This window comes from Varroa jacobsoni, unplaced genomic scaffold (genome assembly GCF_002532875.2).
Source record: "Varroa jacobsoni isolate VJ856 unplaced genomic scaffold, vjacob_1.0 scaffold_1024, whole genome shotgun sequence".
Taxonomy (NCBI): domain Eukaryota; kingdom Metazoa; phylum Arthropoda; class Arachnida; order Mesostigmata; family Varroidae; genus Varroa; species Varroa jacobsoni.
The window spans coordinates 20,845-44,299 of record NW_019213926.1 but is presented as its reverse complement, the minus strand read 5'-3'; the positions used below and the strand labels follow the sequence as shown (position 1 = coordinate 44,299).

Sequence of the window (23,455 nt, the reverse complement as noted above, 5' to 3'; positions counted from 1 at the left end):
ATTAGTAGAGAAAATATGTATCATTGCTATCGAATCTATACGGGCAACTTATGTCTCGACGAGAACTTCGATGCTGAAAGTGTTGAGTTCGTGCTTATGACCCAGTGACAAATAGGTATGTTGCAAACCGGCTGTCGAAGGTCTCTGTGTTAGAGTTTTAGCTCATGTTGTATCTATTTCATTTTTCTCCTTGTATATATGAAATCATTGTGCGATGTAAAAATAGGCATTGATCTGCCAGCTGCTTTAACTATCAAATCCTGCCGCGTCACAATGAAGGGGAAGCGAAGACAAGACGATTTAAAAATGGCAGATCCAGTTCACCAATTTTGCTCGTACCCAATCTAATTTCAGAATTTTGACCATCAACAAGGATATCCTGTGCTTTCAGGTAGATTTGGTGGTTGCATTAATCGAAATGCAACGCTGTTATAATTATTCAAGCCAATACTTCACTAATGAAGACAATCCAATAACGTGTCCAAAGTATTAAGAAGGTGTAACATTTTGTGTGCGGCCCTTGTGCTTGCGGGTTTCATCATCCATCTTGATCATCCATCCTTCACTTGAATCATCCAGGAATGCAAACTTACTATCGCAAACAACTCTGCAATAGCAGTGACGTTACTCATTGAAGAACACAAATTCTACTGCTATAACTGAAAATCGCAGCCGCGTTACATTCTACATAACTTTTAGAGGGCTCAGTTTTTTGAAGGAGCTTTTTGGTTTTTCTGGCTATTTCCAAATGACGCATCAAATGTATACATGCCCATATATATATATATATAGATCTGACGTACATAATGAAAAATTAATTCGCTCCTGTCCTTTCCCTTGTGTCTTCTTCATGTCACCATCAGCCTGTAAGAGTAGAAACATTATGGTTTTCCTCCTTTTTTAAACTATGCAGTCATTCCCGAGAGCTTTACTCTGGCTATACCACTTCTCAGCTCAGGGTGGCAGTGTAGGCTGTCTGATGGACTAGCATTCTGAAAAAAGCGATCCTTGGTAAATTAAAACCAACTAATGTATCGGGCTCCCTTTCACTCAGTATATACAAGGTATTTGAGAAAAGTCTTCAACAGCACCGGGAAGCAAAGCAATGGCAGTATTATCGGGCAGCATGCAATTTACCTCTCCTTTTCTTTTTTCCTTTTTTCTCTCGTTTTTCTCCCGTCGTACTGTCCTTTTCGTTATTATACCGCTAAGTAGTCCTGTTTAAGGCTTCGTGTGTCGCGCCTTTGACCGCTGCCTGTTTTCGCCGCGTTTCCCCTTTCCCTGCTTCCCTTCGAGTCCAGCTCTGCTCCTGCCGCCGTCATAATACCCGATCGTGCAGCACCACTGATCTTTGCGTTGAGTGTCATCGATTCGACAACGAAAGAACGGCAGAAACATACACTTGACGACGACAACAACAACGATATACTCTTTGAGTAGCGGCAGATAAACAGAGCGTGGGTTTGGATCGGAGCGGGACAAGGCAGACGGTAGTGAGCACAGTACCGTCCGCTCGTCGATAGTAAAGTAGCGGCGCGAGAGCTCAGGCCGCTGCTGCCGAAAGCTCCTCTGCTCTGCTGTGTTATATTCGCCTTTTGTGGTGTTGAGCTCGGCTGTGCTCGTGACTATTGGGGTGAGTGGAACAAGTCGCTGTTTGTCCTGATCAGAGGTTATAGACTATAGAGCGCCAAAGCAGGCTGGCAGACGACCAGACGGCTAGTCGAGCGGGCAGGCAGCCAGGCTGACAGGCTCGAAGAGTGAGAGAAAAGGCTCTCCCGTAACGGCTTCCGCACTACTGCCAGTCTGCTCTCTGCTGTTAGTTGGATTGCTGGACCGTTGCTTGTTGTCGAGATCGCAGCGTTCGCTCCACTCCCGTCGCTTCTGCTACTGCTGCTTTTCCCACTCGTCATACTAGTGTTAGTAATAATTGTGCTGGTGTCTGCTCTCACTCGGTGCTTCCCAAGCCTTCGATGAACCGCGGGGCAGCGGTGCCTGCAACACCACTACCGAAGCGCCAGTTTACGAATAGACCGATAGCAAAGCGAAAGCGGACCACGACATAGCACCGCGTTGATATCGTCGAGCTGAGCTGAGCCGAGTTGACGATTACCCCACCCCTCCTTCCCTACCCCGCCCCAGAGAGAAAATCGTCGTCCTCTACCGTCCGTCACCTGCTGCTGGTTCCGTTGTTGTTCGGATAAAAACGTCCATCCGAGGCTCTGCCTAAAGGAAGAAAACAAATCAAAATCCGTACCAAACTCTTACAGATATCTTATTGGTGCTCTGCGACTGTTGGAAACTCGAATCGCAACGATTCAAGCGGCCTTTGCGCCGGGTCAGCGAAAGATGATGGCGTTAGCGCTGAGGCGTCGCCGACGACGCGTCAAGTGACCACAGTGGACACCAAATGTCTTTCTCGAGGAGGTAGGAAACAGCTAATAACGGTTTCATTTGGCAGTAAGAGTGGCACTAATAACTGGCAGCGTTACTTCGTTAGCAAACTCGTGTCGCCGTTACGAAGTAACTTTTTGCGTATATCTGTTCACGTATGATGTTTGCCGAGAGCTATAGTGTTGATGTACATCTGCTAAACATCTCTCTGGGCAGTAGTGTTCCGTGATGCGGTACTCATGGCACTAGGTGCGTGATGGTAATGTTAGCAGTTCTTCAGACGCGTGCACCCTGTACGGGGTTATGAGAAAGCGTGCGGTTTTTGCCCGTTTGCTCTTATAGCTATGCATTTATTGGTATGTATTCTGTGCTCGCTATATACTTACTGTGGGTCGTGAACTAACCGCGTCTTCGGGAAATACCACAACACTACGTGAGCGTGAGCTCGTCGTAGGAAAGTGGCCGCAAGGTAGAGCCATTCGTAGGAGAGACGACGGGGAACAGTACCGGCCGACGGTAGACGAACAAAAAAAAGATCGATGCGTGCGTCTGTTTGTGTGTGAATTGTGTTCAAAGTTTATTATCCGTCTGATGTTCCCTTCTGTATTGCAGCCGCTAATCAACGAGGCAGATCCTTATTCTCTGTTTGCGGCTGCGTAGCGTAAGACAATTTTTCAACGAGATCTTCCTTAAGGTACATATTGTTTACGTGCACATATGTTCTACTGTCTTACTTATCGTATATTGATTATTGCGCCTCAGAAGCTAACTTGTCGTTGCTGATGGTAGTGATAACGGCGGCTGGGTAGCTGGTGTCTTCGTTCTCCCTATCGTCGACATCGATTGCTTTGTGTGCTGATTTCATTCATTCTAAGAAGAAAGATGTCGCCTGCTATGGGCTTCACCGCTCCGTTGATACCGCTACTAGTCTAATTCTGCCCAGCTTCTACTTACGGCCTTGGATGTTTGGAGGTTTGGTTGATTCCGCTCGTCGCAAAGTAAAAGCGGTAGGTGTGTCTACAGTACATACAGAAAGAGCAAAAAGATCGAGAGTGGGCGAGAAAGAAAATAAGAAAAAGAGGGAGAGAGAGAGAGAGAGAGAGAGAAACAAAAACTATAAACAGAGAATGTATATACATATATCTATTGTATAGGGAAATGAAATGTAGACGTTTGCCCATGTACGGGCGCAAAGACAGTACAAGCGCACACGCGCTTCGAGTCCCGCCGTCTCATCTCTGTTATCGTTGCCAGATATCATTGTACTTGTAGTGCTGCTGCAACATCCGCAACAGTAGCCATTGCTGCAGCTCTGAGTGCTATTGTCACTAAAGTGAGTCGTACTCTGCGTCACCAGCTTATAGTAAGGCCATCATGGAGTAGTCGGAAAAGGCACGAAAGATAATAGTGAGCGTAGGCCAAGCAAGCGATTAGGTCTGTTAGCGCTAGGGGGAGTGCGTATATTGGGGAAGTTAGGTTGGCACGACGCTCCTGGACAGAAACACCATCCGCAGCAGCAGCAGTAGCTGAAACAATCGTAACAGAATAAGCAGAACACGCGAAGGACGTCGGACCTCTTTCCGTGAGCCTGCACTGTGTAATCTATGTATACACTTGTTGATGGTATTTTAGCGGGACTGACGAAACAAGACGACCTAGCATTGAAATCTTTGGAGCACCTTTAGAACTTATCCGAGTGAACCCGCTAAGAAAGGGGATTTTAGTTAGGTAAAAAGAAGACGCATGAATGCGTCCAGAGAAGTTCAGTCGATTGAACTAGCAAAGCCTATTTTCTAGATGAAAATGCGGTTTGAGAAAATTGTCCCTTCGTCGTTGTCAGTTGGTGCTCTTGTAACAGTCGTAGAAAGACACAAACAATAGCATTTATGGAACTACCGATTCTAATATGAAGCTGCCATGGTCGTTTACCAATCACAACGGAAGATGATACTAGGGGGCGATACGTAGAGGACATTAAAGAAGTCTCTGTTAACGTAACAGTAACTGAGCACAACCTTAAAGATTTTGATATAAACGTGTGTGTAAATACATAAGTGCGTGTTGTTGATGATTTGTAACTTTCTACGTAGTCGCGAAACTATGCGAGTATATGCTTGCGAATGCGTATCATGTGCTATATAAACTCCATAGACATGTAGCTTTTCTAAAAAAGTCTAAAAAAGCAGGCACAGGTTTATCTACTTGCTCTGATCGGTAGTAAATAGACCTACTAAGGCCTTGCCAAACGAGGAAATTTCAATTATTTGCAGCTGATCATTGTTTTATGTACATTATTATTTTATTTTCTATACTTTGACTTTTATTTCAATTAACTGTAAGTTCTCCCTAACTGGACAGGTACTCTAATTGACATAACTCTTCAAACGCATTAAGCTGTGTAGGATAAATTTGTAGATCGGTATATCTAGACTCATCCGCTAACTAAATGATATTCCTGATACGCTTTATGTATAATATACTATTTGTTAAATCGGCCGAACAACCTGTCCGTATTGTAGATGTTACTGCTAATTTAGTAGTCGGTTTTTTTGTGTAGAACCCTTTTCAACTTCAAAAAAAAGTTCTTCTTATCTCGTAGTAACGGCAACGGAATAGCTTATAGGAAATGCTTCTACGATAATAAAACGATACAACCCCTTGTTCGGTGAGAGACATCTTGGTGAGGGTTAAACGAGAATTGCTCATCGACGTTCACACTAATAAGTTCTCTGCACAAGTCATTATATCTTCTCAACTTCCTCAGGATGCTGCTGCATCACTCGTTATAATACAAAAACAAAAATCTGTATGGAATATACGAAAAGCATTTCGTCAATCCCATAAGTGTTTATAATTATAAAATTTATACATATATTTCTCGTGTTATAAACTATACTGAGTTTCGGCCACGTATCGAATCCGAGACTTTATGGTTTTTGCCTTTATCGAAGCGGCTATTGACAGCATATTACGAATGATTACCAAAAAAGATACATGGAATGGGGTTGTATAAACACCACATTTTCTTATCGACTGAATATGGAGAGAGGGCTGACGTTACTTCTGAAAAGAAGTACATATCATCTACTTTAAAATATCCCTCAAATGTCTGTTCCCAGTCGTACAGCCCATTAAGGAATGACGTAACACGTAAGGACCGTCAGGCCCAGTTAAGAGAGCTACGTATTGGATAAGAATGGCAACTGATCGTTCCGAGCGGACTGTTCTACGAAAGGGTACAAATATAGCAATTGCCGCTTACCTGCGTATAGTTGGAGTAAGCTGTTGTCCTAGAAGGTGTATATACCTATGTACATGTCAGCCGTTTACAGGCTCTATGAGGTAATTATTTATTTGACATAGTACGTAAAATCAGACGACGAAAAAATATACTAGCAGTCCCCAAAAATATGCAAATGATAGCTGCTCAATGTCCTTTTTTTCCCCCTTTTTTTTTTTAATAATTTTTAGGTGACCTTTGTTAAAAGTGGCCTAAAAACTGAACCTACGATAAACGACGTGAGTCTAGTAGAACCTATTACAACTATGAATTACTCCTCCAACATATATTTTAGATCTATAGTATTTTTTGCGCAAAAATATAGAAGTGTCTTCAAGTTGCTATCAAGCTCTAAGTTTTTTGTTTTTACTCTTTTCTAACTCTGACCCTTGTAGTGTGGACACCTAAAGCTGATACGCCGCAAAGTCAATTGTATCCATATTATCATTATTATTCAAATTGTCTCCCAGCATTTATACTGCAAAATGTGAAGAAATTATCCGAAGATGCACCTGGACGTAGAGGCTACAGCCAAATAAGTCTTCATTTGCTCACGTTGAAGTGCTGATTAGCTGTCCTTCATGAAGTGATTATGTTTCGCTGTATTGACGTATCTTCATAACGCTGTAAAAATACTTCTCATAGACACTAACAGTCGTGTTACTTCAGCTGCTTGAACCAACTGTAAAGTCTCGGCAAATGTATCACGTATGTGTTATTAATAAGTAAGCATTTTTATGAAAAAATCTTCATGAACGAAAAATGAGTGCGTAAGAATCTACTGTTTGCTAAAATTATAGCAAAGCTTCTAAAACAGTTGAGCGCTCTGAGTCTAATAGTGAAAACCTTTGATTTTGTCTCGCGTGTTTAGTGTTACAACATAATCGACTGAGAATGGAGCCGCCACACCTAAATAGATAGAAAAATAAAACTCAAATTAACGTTAGTACTTACTAATGTGTTTGTTACATTTCAGCTTAGACATTCGTGTCTAGCATGGATAGGGAGATAGAAAAGGACGTCAGCGTCCTATCAGGACTCTTCACGTTCATTATAACAGACCTAAAAGTAAGCTTTTTTGTCCTTCCATGAATAGTGAATCTCTGTTTACATACATCTCTGCTCGTATTGTCAATATATATATGTATATATTGACAATATTATTGTGTGACCGTTGGATTGAATGAGCGAACTGGGTTGGGCTTGTAATCACCGTGCTCGCGTGTTAACACGATTTGGTAGGCGACGCACAACGATCTGTTTCACTGACATACCTGAAACTCGCTTGTTTACAGGGAAGCACGCCGATATGGGAAGACTTCCTCATGAAAACGGGGAAACTTCACTCGCAACTCAAGTAAGTGTTACTTGTTTTCAACGTTCGTAGTTAACAAAAACATTTAAGCAATAGTCGCTGCTTTTATATGTACACCTTAGTTAGTTAAAGTACCGTTTCCAACCGAGTTAGCAATTTCTTACAGGGATAGCTCCGTCGTCGTATGAAATGGCTGTTGTTGCAGAAATTAGTTGATAGATTAGACTTTCAGAAATCGTTGGGGTCAAAATCTAACGATTGAATGGCACGTAATACAGTTGGCACTTTGATTATATGGATTAGGCAAATTCCTTAGTATCGGGTTTATCGAAACTCCATGGCAGACTACCTCAAGTAGCCGCGTTACCGCTCAGAGATTATAAATGGCGGGCTTTCTTGCTCAAATGTGACCAGTAAGCAGCATTTGAATTTTCTATTTGCAGCGAATAATAGTGCGCCTATAAAAGTTTCCATTTCGAAAAACGAAGCGTATGAATTTATTAAATGTACTTTCTTGCAAACTTTTTGCCATGCATGGAAAGGTCGAATAGGCCACTTCCTGCATAATTGTCCGTGTGAAGAAGGTAAATCATATCTTACTGGAAATTATCCGGCTTTTATATAAGGAGATATAAAGTACTTCTACAGAAAAGTTACAGATATAATATCGCATTGTGCGGTCATTTTTCGTTTTACTATCAGGGTCACAATGAGCTGTTTAGGAACATTTGTCGAAGCAATGCAGCGAATTGCAGATATGGCCACTTCTGCTCAAGGTGCCACCCGGGATGTGGGCAAAGCTCTCACTCGGTTATGCCTAAGACATCGAGCCTTTGAAAACAGGTAGGTGTTCGTCCTAGAAAAGAAGGCCAGCACACGTCCACTAATTAATAGTTTACCTATGTTTTGTTAGCTACCAAGTATTTATTCCTTGAAGCGCAATTGCAAAAACAGTTCTTGCCATGCGTCAGTATTCGATATATGAAGTAATTTTCGCTATTTTTTATAAAATTCATGGTAATGGGCAGTGCCTCCGAGCCACAGAGGGCTATGTCAAAGAATCGTCCTGTAAAGCATTGGGCTCTGTCCTATAGAGATACCTGCCATGCGCAAGACAATGGAAATTCACATATATATATTGTAGAGCGCGTTTGCGGTAGAGCAAAGCGGGTATGGGTAGAATGAGCTTACGATATATTTACATTAGGGTGGAAGTAACGAGAAGAAACATATCGGATAAGGCGATTCCACTGCTGGTACCGTCTCAAACCCGATTTAGTTTAGGACTCAGGAGATTCTTAGAGGGATTCGAGTTCAATAGGGATCTCCTAGAAGTAGCTTGCTTAAACAACCCATTAGTAGAGAAAGCAGATAGGTCTATTTTAGATATTGAATTGACTTCCATTGGTGGCCTCAACTGTTTAGACTATTCCACTATATGCATTGTCCATAAATTGGCTTAGCAGGACATATACGAGTCACCTGTTTCTCGAGGCGGTCACTATTCTGCTGTCTAACCTATACAAACCAGTTGCTATACTTGTAACCACAACAAACCAAACCTCGTTAATAATCCTTTCTTCTAAATAGACGACGAATGTTATCTGGATTGTAATGGTTCAATTATTGACCCCGAATCTCTGATCTGAAAGAAACTGTTTTATCAACGGAGAGAAATAATACAAACGATCAACAATCGACTATTGGCCTGAACAAAACTGCACTCGTTTGATTCTGAAACTGTTTAATTTTTCGTTTTTTCACTGGGACTGCGTTTGTATATATCATTAGTACAAGGAAACATCAAATGAAAAACAGCCAAATGTGGTTAGATGTAATCACACCATAGAATATAAACACTCGAACCCGACAGAGGGCACCACCACCACCACCAACCCATAATTTATAGTATAAACATAGTAATCATCCTAGCATTCTATTCTAAAGTAATATTCGTCCTGCTAAAATGATAGGAGAGTATGAACATGTTGTTGGTCCGTAGACAAATACTATTTAGGCCATAAGTTGATAGTGCATAAAGAATTTTGCCTTCTGCTACTTGATTCGGTAACAATCAGACTGCAAGAAAGGAAACAAGTAAGCTGATAGAATTATCGTGGGAATATTAGTGGTACCGTAATAGAGTACCTATGCCTTCCATATGCAGTGATTTGGCTGTATTACATTAAGCTCGTTCGGAAGGCCCATAATTTATACACATGTATTAGCTGATTTTATTGACATCACATAACACTGTGTTATTTAGGCTGAAGGCACTGATCGACGCCCTACAGGATGCATTGATCATACCTATGACGGACAAAATCGAGGACTGGAAAAGAATCACCACTCAAATTGATCGTACGCACAGTAAAGGTACAGTATATTTACCATTTTGGACAATAGAAGTCCGAACCAAGCATGAACAGAATCCTCCAGGCTACGTAAATTTTGCTAAGACATTCAAATCTGGTACACCCAGCAAAAAACACCTGAATATTTGGCGTGTGACGCCACTGCTACCACCGAACATCTCCTCTATCCTACTTACCTCCGTAGGTACAATTATATGTCTGTAATAAAGTTTCTCTTTGTGGATAGAAAATTTGTACTCTATAATAAAGCATTTCACATCGTTGATTCGCTCTGCATATTCGGCTTTTGGTACGTTTCAGAGTTTAAACGTGCGCGGTCTGAGCTGAAAAAAAAGAATACGGATACGCTTCGATTGCGCAAAAAAGTGAAGCGGGCCAGCGCTGGGGTTGGCCCAGGCGGAGGTCTCGGGGGGATGGGCGGCGCCGAATTGGCCCAGAAATGCCTCAGTAACGCCCTGCAGGGCATGCACGATGACTACATATTGCTTGAAGAAAACCAACGGCAGGCGGTTAGACGCGCACTCATTGAGCAGCGCCGTCGATATTGTGCCTTTGTTCACTGCATCAAACCAGTCATGGTTAGCATCAGATTAACTTGCCTTCTCCTAATTACCCAGAACGAAGTACTATTATTGTTGTTAACTTCCCTATTTGTGTTAACTACTATATACTAATGCGCTGTGATCGCCCTGATAATCTGCTTCTTCTGCAGCGAATAGCATATAATAGATTTACGGTTTCATACGCTAATTTTTCATGAGTCAACTTCTTGAACTCAATACGTTCAACTTTAGGACGAGGAAGTACGTCTTTTGGAAGAGGTATCACATCTTGAAGAAGTCGTAGAGTCGTTATGCAAATTGACCACTAGTCCGGAACGGTTACCCACCGCCTCTGAGCAGGTCATTGAGGATGCTAAAATGGGACACGCACTTATGAGCGAAAGCATATACGGGTACCATGTGAGTACTTTGGAGATTTTCGCCTCAAATGGATTTGCAAACAGAAAAATAAAGACAGTAACCCACATGTACGACAAAAACCAAACCTGTACTTTGCGACCTTTTGTAAAAAAAAAACCGAATAAGTTATTAATAGTAGTAATTATTCCAGTTATTGTATAGATAGGATAGTAACATAAGCAGTCTTGATTTTGCTATTGGTTCTTTGCGTAACATTGAAATGATGGCTGAATTTCTTAGGTGCAAGTCTATTACTGCAACATGTTGTTTGTCTTAGAGTGATCAAAAATCTATTTCAGGTGATCAGCTTTTCAAAAGTAAAGTTAATAGGATCGGTTTCAATAGACATAGAATGCCTGAATTTGAAGGCAACTGGGTAGGCCCGCGCGGGTGGTTAGCCAACGAAAGGTAGACATCATTGTAACATCTTATTCTTAGATGAGATCGGCTTTCGTCTACGAATGAACGATCAGAGTCTAGACTTAAGAGAAACTTGTACCGAAAAGTAGACTTCACATAGATTAGATGGACAACGCTGAGTGTTCCACGCAGGTGGTGCAATGCCAAAATCTGATTAAGACCGCGCTTCTTAAGATTCTAACGGAGTCATACAACTGGCCAATATTTAGCAATTCCACTAAGAATATAGAAAGTGGAAGTAGTGGGGGCCCTTTTATATAGAAAGAAAAAACTGACGATATGACTGTATTGTAACTATGCCCTAGTCTTTGAATTAACGTACGGACCCGGGGGATTAATGAATAGAATCACGTCGACACGCATTATTCCCCTCTCTCTCTCTCTCTCTCTCTCTCTCTCTCTCTCTCCCTCTCTGCCTCTCTCTCTCTCTCCCTCACTCTCAGTAAAGCGTAATATTAGACGCGTTTCTTTGAGAAAACATTCCGTTTTTTAAATCAGCTTCTATATTGTGCAAAATTAAATCAATGTCAGTAACTCACTTATGTATTACTAGCATATGTGGAATCTCATCTATTGCGAACCGTTTTACTTACAGAGCTCAAAGAGTCCCCCGAGCTCTCCTGGAAGTTCACTGGGTTCTCGCAAGTCGTCGATGTGTTCGATTTCTTCGGAATCTAATTCAGCAGATATTTACGGGAACACACATCGAGCACGTTCGCTCTCTCAGCCGCCGCCATTACAGGTATGAATAGTAACGAATGTTTCTTGTAGGGAGTAGATTTAAGGTTGACTTATGTAGGCTCGGTCAAAGTGAACCTACTTGATCTTAATCGTAAAAAGTATTTGCAAGGTGAAAAGTTTATTTCTCCAATGAAGTTCCTACCAAAGGGTAGATTATCAAGCTTACTGTTAAAATGTACTGTACTCGTTAATTTAACCATGAAGAGACATACCGAAATACACCAAAAGTTCAAAACTTTGCGATGCATACCGTACCTTTCACGTCAATAACACAAGTTCTTCATTATAGTTTTGTTAGAATCGTTGTTTTAGTTAAAAATTAGAAAAAGTTCGACGGTGACCGGTCTTTAATCCGCTAGACTGATGTTTATGCGTTAACATTAATAACGATTGGCTATACAACGAACCCGCTCGCTGCAAAACATTCTATTTTGTAACGTCTGAACTTGTGACGATGGGCAAATTGGATACTTTGGAATAGGTTAGCTCATTGTGTCTGTTGACATACTTATGTTACTATTCGTATTGCAAAAATCTAGAAACGCGTTGATCAGGTTGAAATCGGCAGAACGCGTGGTGTTTACCTAAACCTATATTAACGCGACGGCTGTGAGTACATGCGAAATCATCGCTGTACTTGACTAGCTCACCAGTGCAAACCCGAAGGGAATCCTATTGCGAAATGCCTATTTTCATAGCACTGTAATGGATATAACACAGAAAAGACTCTATTCGGCAGGTATCTCGCTTGTGCAGCGTATCTAGCCAGGATTCGGGATTCAACTCAACACATGATGGCAACGGATTACGTAAAGCCGGCCACCGAAACCTGGAAAACTTATTCCAACGACAAGGCTCCTCAGACGAGAATTCTCCGGCAGGCGGATTAGCCACAGGCATGATCTTATCTGCTAGCAACCCTATATATGATTCTCGGCCTCCTCTAAAACAGCACCAGCAACAGGAATCGTCTCAAGTAGAACATGTACGACATAATAATAATATTCTAATCTCTCCTACCTTAGTATGGTTTCTTCAATTTGTACGTTAAAATCTGTGTTTATCTTTGGAACACAAAGTACTACCCAAAAATAAGCAAGCGGGACAGGTATCATCTGTGAAAATTCGCCTGAAACATAACGAACGAATGAGGCAGGATAGCCTGTACTGGACCTACCTGATTAGGTTTTTGACACGCCTCCATCTGATCGGCAGCACTACGATTACTGAAATGAAGCCCATTGATTTACTATTCGAGGTCAAGACACAGTAGCGAACGACTAAGTAAAAAACATTAAAAAAAAGAAATGTTTGTATTTGATTATTTAAGGCGGGAAACGTTGGATCCCAGGGACCACCCTGTTTGCCTCGACGCAATAATAGTCTCCCGTCGAATTCGCTGTTTGATTCCCGAGACGATCGCTGTAAGGAGGAAAACGTTGCTGATGCTGATGGTGGAAATAGTACTTCCATGGGAATGTCATGCATCGATGCTTGCCGTTCAGAACCGCAATCACCACAGTTGACGCACAGGGCCCTATCTGTCACTGGACAGACGCCTCCTTCATCCGACAATAATTGTAAGCGTAGCAGAAACTTGTTTTCTGTAGACTTCATCGTTCTATACAGTCTGATTATACGTCTGGAGGAGGCTTGCAGCCTTGAAAGGGAATGCTGGATTTTCTTGGTATTGAAACAATTTTCTTATATAAAACCACTAAAAACTCTGCATACACCAAGCGCTTACCAAAAATAAATCGGAGCTGTTTGTAGTTAGAAGCACGTGCTATTAGGGGGTACCTGTTTAATTAGACTATATTAATGCTCTGAATACACTTGAGACAACGTGTTAATCTAGTCAAAATTGTGCTTTTTGTGCGGTGCTGTCTTCGAAAAACAGATTCAAAAGCGGCACTCTTTTTAGCGCGCACTCCGTCGCAGCATATGAGTACCTTACCAGTTCGTGGGAGAGATCGCTCCCGTAAAGTTCCTCCTGCACCGCCGATCCGACGGACGCCGCCCACATCGACGCTCAACGTGGCGTTCCAGCTTCGCCAACTTGAGGAACAAGGCAGGCTCAAACAGACAGCAAACATTAGGTAAGTGAATACCAACAGAGAAGAATCGTCCTATCGTGTTGCGGGCTCTGCGTACATAAGTTTGATGATATCGGTAAAGGGCAACAAAATGTCTTCAGCCGTTTAAGTTTTGGGCAATATATCAACAAATTTTTTTTTAAAATACTCATTTTTCAGAGAAATTTTGCAATAAGTTTCAAGACTGCAAAATGTTTGGACATATGTGATAGCTTGTGCCAAAGCGAACGCCGTATACAATAACATTTATAGATCGATAACTAGAGGGTTATCTAAAACGAGTGAAGTACCACTGGTACGATACAATCACGATCATTTTTTTCTATGTGGAAACCACTCGAAGTTCGTGAGCATCTCCCCTTCGATGACTTCTTGTAAATTATTTCGACAAATTATACCATCAATTGGCCTTTGAAAGCTGATAAAATAGATATTTCCTGATTACTTTCGAATTATGAAAAATTTTTTACACTGGACCGACTGCGTGATTTATCATTCGCTACTGCGTTACATACACAGACGATGCCCTAGTGACCTACGTTGCATGAACTAACACTACAGGCTCATATTTAATTTTCAGGAAAAGAGAGCATAGTTGCTTTGTAAACGTATAAATAAACAACATCGCCGTATCACTTGCCTCAAGAGCGCTTTTTTTTGTTTTTGTTTTTCTTTTTTTTTATATACTTTATCGTTGATCGCCATCTTCTCGTCAACAATATTTTGGTAATTAATGATCATTCACTTGTCACAGTTCCCACAGTGGAACATGCACCATGAGCGGAGGTGATTCGGCCGCAGGTACAGGCAAGAGTGAAGCAGCGAAGTCACCCGATCTCCCACTGCCTTCTCCACCTGCCGAACTTCTATCACCCTCAGAAGAGAACTCTATATACGGCAGGATGATTAAGAGTTGCCACGCGACACTGGAAAGGCCGACCCGACATCAAACATCCGGAACAGCGCAGGCCGTCATCGGCCAGGGAGGAGCTGGCGGATACCACCATTCTCCCGATCAAAGTTCTACTTATCATGACGACCATAATGCCTATTTAGGGGGCATTTGTTCGCAGATCACAGAAAAATTCGGAGGAGCTGATAGCTCGAACAGTCCCAACTCGAATAGCTACAACAATCATAATATATACGGTATGTGTAGCATTTTACGGCTTCGCATCCAACATTTCTCTGCCATGATGCATAGTTGACTTACATCTATTTGTCGGCTATTACGCAACTGTTGAGCTTAATAGCTCTATATTTTTCCGGTGAAGCCATCCACTCTACTCAAGAGAAGGAGAACCCTCTAGTCGAAATTTAGTGAAAAAATAACACTTTTGCCTATGATTTTGAGTCCCAAAGCTCTGGTACATAGACATCCATGTAAAACATTTTCATATCCGGGCAAAAATATTCAACGACTAGGCGTAACAGCATTTCCTTTTTTTAGAATCTAAGATATAAGCTTATTTAAATCTTGAAAAAATGATAATCCCATTAGATAAAGTCTTTCATAGCACTGCCGTATTGTGAAGCAGAATAGATTCCGTTAAGAAACGACACTTCGGCTAATCTTTCCAGGTACTTTCGGTAAAGGCAAAAGGAACACATACCGCCGTATCGATAGCCAGGAGTCAGATCAACAGACCAACACTGACGCATCTGCTGGCATTAAAGAAGTGAAGGACTCCGCTGGCCCCACTAGTAGACAGGGTAGTAGCGATAGTGGCACTAAGCTCCAGCTGGCAGGTGCAGCTCAACGCAACAGTAAGATGTATAAATGTGCCTCTTCTGACGATATTCTGGGTGCTCGGGCAGGGTCTTGGGCATCGTCACCAAGCGCCGCGCAGGAGGAAAATCTGTACGAGCCGCTTAATAAAGAACTTAATGGTATGTTCCACATGCACAAAAAGTGTCAATATTCAGCTTAAAAGCACATTGAAAACAAGACTGATAATATTATTTTCGCGGCTCTATGAATATATGGAAGCTTTCTGTGTGACATGCATATACGTCTTTACCCAAGCTATATCTATCTGTCGGTTGTACCACCCAGTATCGGACGCCACTCTACCATACATGCTGACGAGGTCCCTTAGAGAAGCTCATTAAACGATTCGCTTTAACTTACCTCATCTCATATTCAGTTTCACTTACATATTAATATGTAAACCATCCAGAATCGTATACTTGGCTATTTACAAATGATCTCTACGTCAGCAGAATCGATATACGGTGGAAGCAGCTTCGGAGTGAGCATTGCCATATCAACGAATGATACTTACGGATCAACCAGCCATCAGCTTGCCGCATCGGCGAACGGCGCAGGTTCAGGACGACCAGGAGCAGCACCGCCAGCCCCACCGGAACGACGAACACCTCAGCGAAGGGCGCAGTCATTCAGTAACGATCTCTATGGAACCATTGAGGATGATATCCCACATACATCGAGGTCGGTGTGCGTGAAATACATGCATATAGCTTCTTCCACTCTAGAATAGCATCTCTTTTGAATACGAAAACGCCTTAACGTAAATGTTAGCTTTGAAACATGATTTCTACGATTTCGGGTTGGCCTTATATAATTTTTAGTCCGCACTCGACTCTAGTTTCAATCAAAAAAAAAAAAAAAAAAAAAAAAGATTGAATTTAATCATTCTATTCGTTATTTCATCTTTTACGTTCCTTATTGATTTTCTTGTCGCTCCCGTCCAGATCGAAAGTACAGCAGGTCAAAGAGACGTTTGAACACCTGCGACAGGTGTCCGCTAATGAGCCCCTCTATGGCAGAGTTTCTCAGTCGCAGTCCACTTCGTCAAGGTGTTCGTCCCCGTCGAACCGTCAGGGAACATCGCCCTTTCCAAGTAATAAGCTTTCCATGTACCAGGGACCCCAGGAAAGTCTTCCTGGGGCTCAGAATCAGTCGACTTCTCAGCATCACCATTCACAGTTCAGCATCTACGCTACGAAAAATGAAGTTCTCACGTACGCACTACATATTTATTCATTTCTAACTAAAAGTATCAATAACTTAGTTAAGCAATAGCAGAGCAATAGATTTGTTTTTGTTCGCCGTCCGCTTAATGAGTGGTAGCAAGTTTATCAGACAAACCCTAAAACTAAATTTGTGTTTTTGGTGAAAAGGCACGGGGTTAACAGTGAAGAACAAGCCGCCGGCGAAAGCATTAAAGGCTGTATTTCTCCTTTAAATTTATCCCGTCGCTAAATTAATTTGTGTACATTAACGGTTAGCTTATTCGAACCTGTGAGAAAGGGTTTTGTCTGGTGTTTCGTCATCGTTAAAAGCCAGTTTGTTCTAGCACGTTTAGGTATCTCTACACCTTGAAAAAATCGTTCTTCCCTAAGCAGTGTGGCTTATTTCTATGCGAACGTTGCGCTGTGTTACGTCAACAGGCCTGGAGTGCCGGTGTCGATCCCGAAAGTTCCAACCGATCTCTCGAAGAAACGCTTCATGCAACAGTTGAATGAAAAGTTGGCGCAAGGTACCAGTCAGGCAAATCAACAACAACAGTCACAAGCGCTACAGCCAAACATGTCACAGGGCAGTTCCATTTATGGGACGCTTCGCAGCTGTAATACGGCCACGATCGGTAAAGGTACGAGAAAATAACACATTCGAATACCTTAACAGACCCCTATATCGGTGCATCGAGTCACTAAATAGACCAATGAACTGATCCACAATGACTCCTAGGTTTTTATGTGCGTTTCCCCGATCCAGAACAATTGGACATGGGACCGACTGAACCCGTCAACCCGTTTGACCGTATTGAGCATAGAATCGGCCATATCTTGCCAGGTTGAGGCTTCTGGCATTAGTCATTTAACTGGTATTATAGTCTAAGGACAAGCCTCTAGAAAGGCATTTCTTGCCTGATATTATCTCGCTCGGTCAAAGCATATAGTGAATTGTTATTGTCGGCAATTTGCAATAAAGTTTGCACGCAAAATTTAATGATATGTGAATTTCGCTACCTCGTTTTGGGTGTTCGTTCAGGGCGACGTTGTAGTTCGGAAAGTCGCAATAGTCAGAATGGGTTGCAACAGCAACAACAGCGAGTATATGGGTACGTTGGCGGCGCCACGGGAGAAAGCGAGATTTCACCAGCCACTCACCGCGTGCAGGAGTGGCTTAGTGGAAGACCCCCCATCAAGGACATCGGCGAATGTAAACGAAGCGTGCTAGATCAGATCAGGTAAGTCTAGGATGCATTGGGGACTCTGTCAAGCCTATGGTGTCATTAGATATCCTCTGCTGACTTTAAAAGCAGCAGAGAAAAATGAGAAAATAATAGGCATGAATAAAATACGGATGAGGTCGTGACGAAGCTTATGTAGACTCAAACTCTTGTTTACACCCTTCGCGCTGTTCTGCGCAGCAGGCACATTTCGTACGAGATTGAGGCTTCTGGCCACTCCATTGTGCGTGTTGGATCCTGCGCGTCATAGCTCCAATGTTAACAAGTAAATAATATGTCTATTACTAATATTTGTAAAATATTAGAGCTTATAACAATAGATTATTAGAATTGTTCTATCTTGAAAAGAGTCCCTTTACGCATTGGGTTACAGAAATCCCAACTCAACCCTCTACAGATGAACTATAACAACATATAGGCAAACCTCAATAAAAAAGTTACTAAACAACTAGAGATCGGTAAACAGGCGAACCTGCATGGTTATACTGTGTGAACGAAAAGCAATTGCCTTCATCTCACAATTTTTGCTGGCGCGCACCTGTGCACACGACTGGTTTTTCCCCTTTTCCTTACAGATGACATAACACATTTTCAAAAATTCATTCGAAGTAGACAAAAGCTGCATTGCTTTGAGCAAACGGTCGCCAGGCATTGCCTTAAAGATTTAACTGGCAGAAAGTGAGCCAAATGTCTAGGCTTTGTCACTTTATAGTCTATGGCGCTGGCAACATCTCTAATATAATGTAGCTAAGAGTGAGTTGAACGATGATTTCGAACCTACTTTTCATCTTTTTCAGGAAAAGCGGTAAGAGCACTCCTGGAGGCCCGCCCCGTCTATGAGTTGACTTTATCTCAGGAGCGTCGAGGGCAAACTTTGGCATGCATTATCTTCCCTGAGTTAACGAAATCGATTCTCCACAACGAGTTGGGTGATTCACACACAGAAGGGAGGTGTGCTTTCAGCTATGTTTTTCCTTGTTTTCGGAGATGTCGGCCCGCGAGGACTCCGACGTCTACCCCGTACTCAGTGGTCAAGTCCAAGGGCCGTCGCAGGCCCGGTATTATCTGCAATAAAAACTTCTCACCTCGCTGTCGTTTATTCGAAACGATTCGATATCACAGGGTGCAGTCGCGCTATACGTCGCTGCAGCTTCCCTACTGGGGGACATTCATGTGATTTTTAGTTGTAGTATGGCACAATATGAAGTGGTGAGGAACGATGGAGTACTCGAAGGAGTGTAACCGCACAGAACAATAACCGAGACCCACTACCGACAATAACGCTTACGATGCATCCTTAGATCTGTAGAAACAGACGGCGGCAAAATGATTTCGTGATATGTTTGACGTTCATGTACGAGTTGATGAATCCGTGCCAAGAAGTTCTATCCGATTCACAAGTATCTGTTAGGAATCATTTTTGATTGACACGTTCAGACGGCAGGAAATTGATATTGTTTTGTGGGAATTGAGTAAGCATACAGATATATGTGGCTTGGCAGGCGAAAATACCCGCAAGAAAAGATTCAATATCTTCTTATCTGCTCTAATTGGTAAAGGAGAAGCCTGCTCTCGCCTTGTCGCTTTAACCCGAAAAGTTTTCATAGCCGATCCGGCTTGACAGAGATGGGCCTCGTTTTTAGCTGAAACGAAAAAAAAAAACAATCCAGAACGGCCTAGTTACCATTCAGGGTCAAATGGACAAATTAGAATCAGTATGAACTTCTGAGCATGCATATCAGCAAAATGAAAAAATCTTTATTAGTAGTGATTAGTTGTATAAGCCACCTGCGTATTTTGCTATCCCTCTGTGTGTAATTGTGTTTTTGTTTGGATGAGCAGTTTGCTAGCATATCCGACGGGGCCATCTATTTTCAAAATGAAGATACTGCCAGCCATAGCAGAATCTAACGCTGGCGTTGCATCAACTGATACCGGCCAATCATATTTCGTTCTTATCCGCATCCACAACAATGTCGATCAAGAGCAGGACATTGTCAGTTTGCATATTCTACTTCTATTGATCTAATATAATTTGCCCCCGGAATAACAGCGCACGGCCATTTTCTGCTGCTGCTGCTGCTGCTGCCCACGAGCTAGCTGCTGCGATCAGCCTATACGCCGTTATTCGAGCGAGTAAAGCGAAGAAGACACCGAGCTCGCCATTTGCCTATTGCGGATCACTATTGCCTTCGGTGAATCAGTCAGTGAATTTTCTGTGTACGTAGTTGCAATAGGAAGGAGACGCGATGGCAGTGTAGTTCGTCCCTACTATTGTAACTCATATATAGCCCTGTGACTCGTGTAGGTTTATTTTAAACCGCCCCTGCATAGACGCCCCCGCTCGAGTGTACGAGCATGAGCCGCATGAACGGTGGATATCTAGGACCCAAGAGCCAGGGGAGCTAATAAACGAATACGTAAGCGTAGACTTACCTGCAGTCTGACAGAATTAAATCGATGGGTTAGTAATCGCGCAAAGAAAGACCAATGTCAAAATACACCACACTAGGTCTATTATTACTGTATCGGTTAGGGCAAGCACACGAGCCCATAACTGTGACTTACGTATGTATTATATATATATATATAAACCATAATGGCCAAAAGCGACTATTTAATAATAACAGTAAGAGTATTATTACTAGTAAACACTTGGAGATAATCTGGAAACAAAATATATAATGGTAAATATATCTATACACAGGCACAGCGTTGACATGATAGATAAGTTTGGATTATACGGCGGAGTAAACACATGCTAATTCGCGGGGTTGGCTAATCTTCTCCATGAAAAATTGTTTGTGACCCGGTCGGGTGTCCTCGAAAAGCTAAACTGAACCTTCGCCAACAATGTGAAAGCACAGAAAAAGTCACGCCAGCTCGCCAAACATCCTTAAGTAGAGTAAAAACGAAAATGGTAGAAGCAATAAAAAGTAGAAAGTCTGACTCAATAGAACTAATATATAATTTCAAAATAAACTACGATTATGAGTCATTGTTTTGTTTTTCGAGCGGGCGAGCTGTTAGCGAAGCTCAGCTCCGCCAGCTTCGATTCCGATGGGTTTATCCCACTCGCTTTTGAGTTATTACATCTACTATATGATTAAATTTTTCTGTTTTTCCTCGTTTGTTTATGTCCCTGCTGCGGAACAAGACGTCACGTATAAACTACCGTGTGTAATTTCTATGTGCAATTAGTAACTAATAACAAACAAAGTATCAAATGGACAAATCATGTTGCAATCGATTAAACAAAATTGCGCTCGTGGTAAATTATCTGTGTAGTTCGTTGGCGATGAACGACGACGCTCGTGAATACTGTATAGCGATCGGTGTGAAAAATTCAACAGTAAATACAATATGGATGGATGGTCAAGGGATATGGGACTACGTCGATATAAAGGGTCACTAAAAAGAAGCCTATGTACGTAACCCATATTCGACAAGTTGTTACAACCTTATGATTGGACACAAGTGGACGTAGACGAAAAGCTGCCATGCATTCGGCAAGCGTAGCTAGTGTAGAAGACCGTAACAATTGTCATAATGTCACGAGCTGTTAGCGAGGGCTTTGCATGTGGCATCCTCCGACTTCTAGGCCCCCTGAGTCAAGCTTTTCCTGACTTAGCCCAGTGAGTTATGGCAGACGAATCGATGATGTCCTAATACCTGGTAATGATCATCTCTATATAACCACTATTCATTGATAATGTGAAGAATTCCTGTGTGCGTGTACGTGTATGCCGTCATCTTTGTGTGTTTGTCCTTCAAACCAATTTACAAATGTCGATTTTGCATTAAATAAGTCATATTGCGGCGTCGTTTGGCGTAAGAAGAACTAATTTCTACTGCAATACAACAACAACAACAACAACAACATAACTAAAGTAACCAAGCTAGAAACAAAGAGATTATACTAATAAAATATTTTTACTCACAAGAGCATTTGTGTATTTCATGGCCTTCGTATGGGGCAGTCATCAACAGGTCAACTACGGGTAGATTGAATTGTAACAGGAGAGTAAGCCAAAACTTCACACAGGCTGTTATTATTATCATATGAATAAGGAAAGCTAGGAAGTGGTCGCCGCTTCACCTTGGACTCGTGTGCCACCGCGCACCAAAAATAAAGCACGAGTAAGGACAATCGGGTTTTAATTATAGCAACAGAAATATGTGCTTGAGTTATTTGTTCTCAATAACGGTCTTTGTAGTCGACCTACGAGTGGTAACTATAAAATGAGATCTTCTTTATTTCACTCGACTGTGTTCACTAGTCATTGTAGGTTCAGCAGCCGCTATGGTCAGGCTCCTCAAAACAGAGTGTTTTACTCGGCCTTTTTTCATTATTCTCCGAGTACGTACACACATACTGGCTTTAGGAACAATGTCCTCTTTTTGCCTCAATGTCCCTGTCGTCAGACAGGCGTCGACACGAACGATTTTTTTTAATCTCCCTTATATGTTTGAAGTGTGTCAAGGGTGAGAAGCAGAAACGTGGAGATCCCATATGAACTAAGGATGATATTAGCACGTAGAATAATTTATGTCGGTAACCTGTCTATTTAGTTTGATTTATTAGTTAAGTTTCGGTGTGTTAAATTTGTCATTTGTACACTAAGAAAAAAGTATGGCCCACATTTTGAACGGTTTTTATAATAATCATAGTTATTTTATAATGGTTTGCAAAAAAACGTGGACCACTCTATTTGTCGAATGGTTTGACTACACTTACTTTTGTGAGCCCAAGTCTATTGTATATCTATCGGACAGCATTTTACCTAATGGTCTAACAATAAAAAGTACTTCGTTTCAGATCGCTTTCGGATAGCTCAATAACCCTTTTGACGCCACTTTATCTTAGTAATGAATGTGTTTGTCAAGACGCACTTTCGTTTAAATTGCTGCTTACGAAACTTTAGACCTATATATATATATATATATATATATATATATAAGCACAGGGCAATCTTGCTGCTTAGATCGTCACGCTGCTTTCTTTATCTTGCTGTTGTTAACAATGAATTAAAACTAGTATCTTCTGTAGACGTTCGTGCATCTGTTCGCATATCCGCGTCGAGTGGGATCCACTCCCGTGTGGCGACCGAAGATGACAAGCTGAGTAGCTTCAGCGATGCAGGTCTGTAGTTCGCAAATGATCTGTGCCGTTTGTCGGCCTGTTTCGCTGCAACAGGCTGACATAGTCCGTGCCGCTGGCGAGCCTGTCTGAGGTCGCCGTTGTTAGGTTGATAAGCGTGATCTGGAGTAGCCGGATCGTATCGCTTTCACCGTTGTGTGTTTGAATATACTGACCCGCTGTGTATGAGTCAATTAAGCTGCTCATGCACCGTGTTGTCTTCGTGACATCGAGGTCCTAGTGACGAGCACTATGGTGTCTCTATAGGAACGGCCTTGCCGGCATCAGTAACACCGGTAAGCAGGATATGTAGAGTTGCGGTCTTCAACATTAATTGTTGATTAGAATCAGTGCACGCACACTGATTGTAGCGTCTTGACTATTTTCTGCTCGTTCTGAGTGCTTGACTATCTGAATATTATTTGTGTCGTGTTTTGTATATCATATACGTCTGTCAAAATGGGTCTGCGTTTACGCAGTTGTATTTGCTGCGAGGTTTGTGCGTATTTACGAGG

At 42.0% G+C, this 23,455-nt stretch overlaps 1 protein-coding gene across 1 annotated transcript; it reads left to right on the top strand.

Moving 5' to 3' along the window:
- Window positions 1-1,745: 1,745 nt before the first annotated feature.
- On the top strand, window positions 1,746-21,745 carry LOC111265912 (uncharacterized). Its single transcript, XM_022842921.2, has 19 exons — window positions 1,746-3,085; window positions 3,181-3,398; window positions 6,648-6,739; window positions 6,967-7,028; window positions 7,689-7,829; window positions 9,253-9,362; window positions 9,662-9,939; window positions 10,156-10,323; window positions 11,339-11,485; window positions 12,224-12,469; window positions 12,815-13,064; window positions 13,385-13,583; window positions 14,335-14,729; window positions 15,162-15,470; window positions 15,804-16,032; window positions 16,296-16,565; window positions 16,995-17,197; window positions 17,599-17,797; window positions 18,598-21,745. The coding sequence occupies exons 3-19, from the start codon at window positions 6,668-6,670 to the stop codon at window positions 18,638-18,640; spliced, it is 3,321 nt and encodes a 1,106-aa protein (XP_022698656.1). The 5' UTR covers window positions 1,746-3,085; window positions 3,181-3,398; window positions 6,648-6,667; the 3' UTR covers window positions 18,641-21,745.
- The last annotated feature ends 1,710 nt before the right edge of the window (window positions 21,746-23,455 follow it).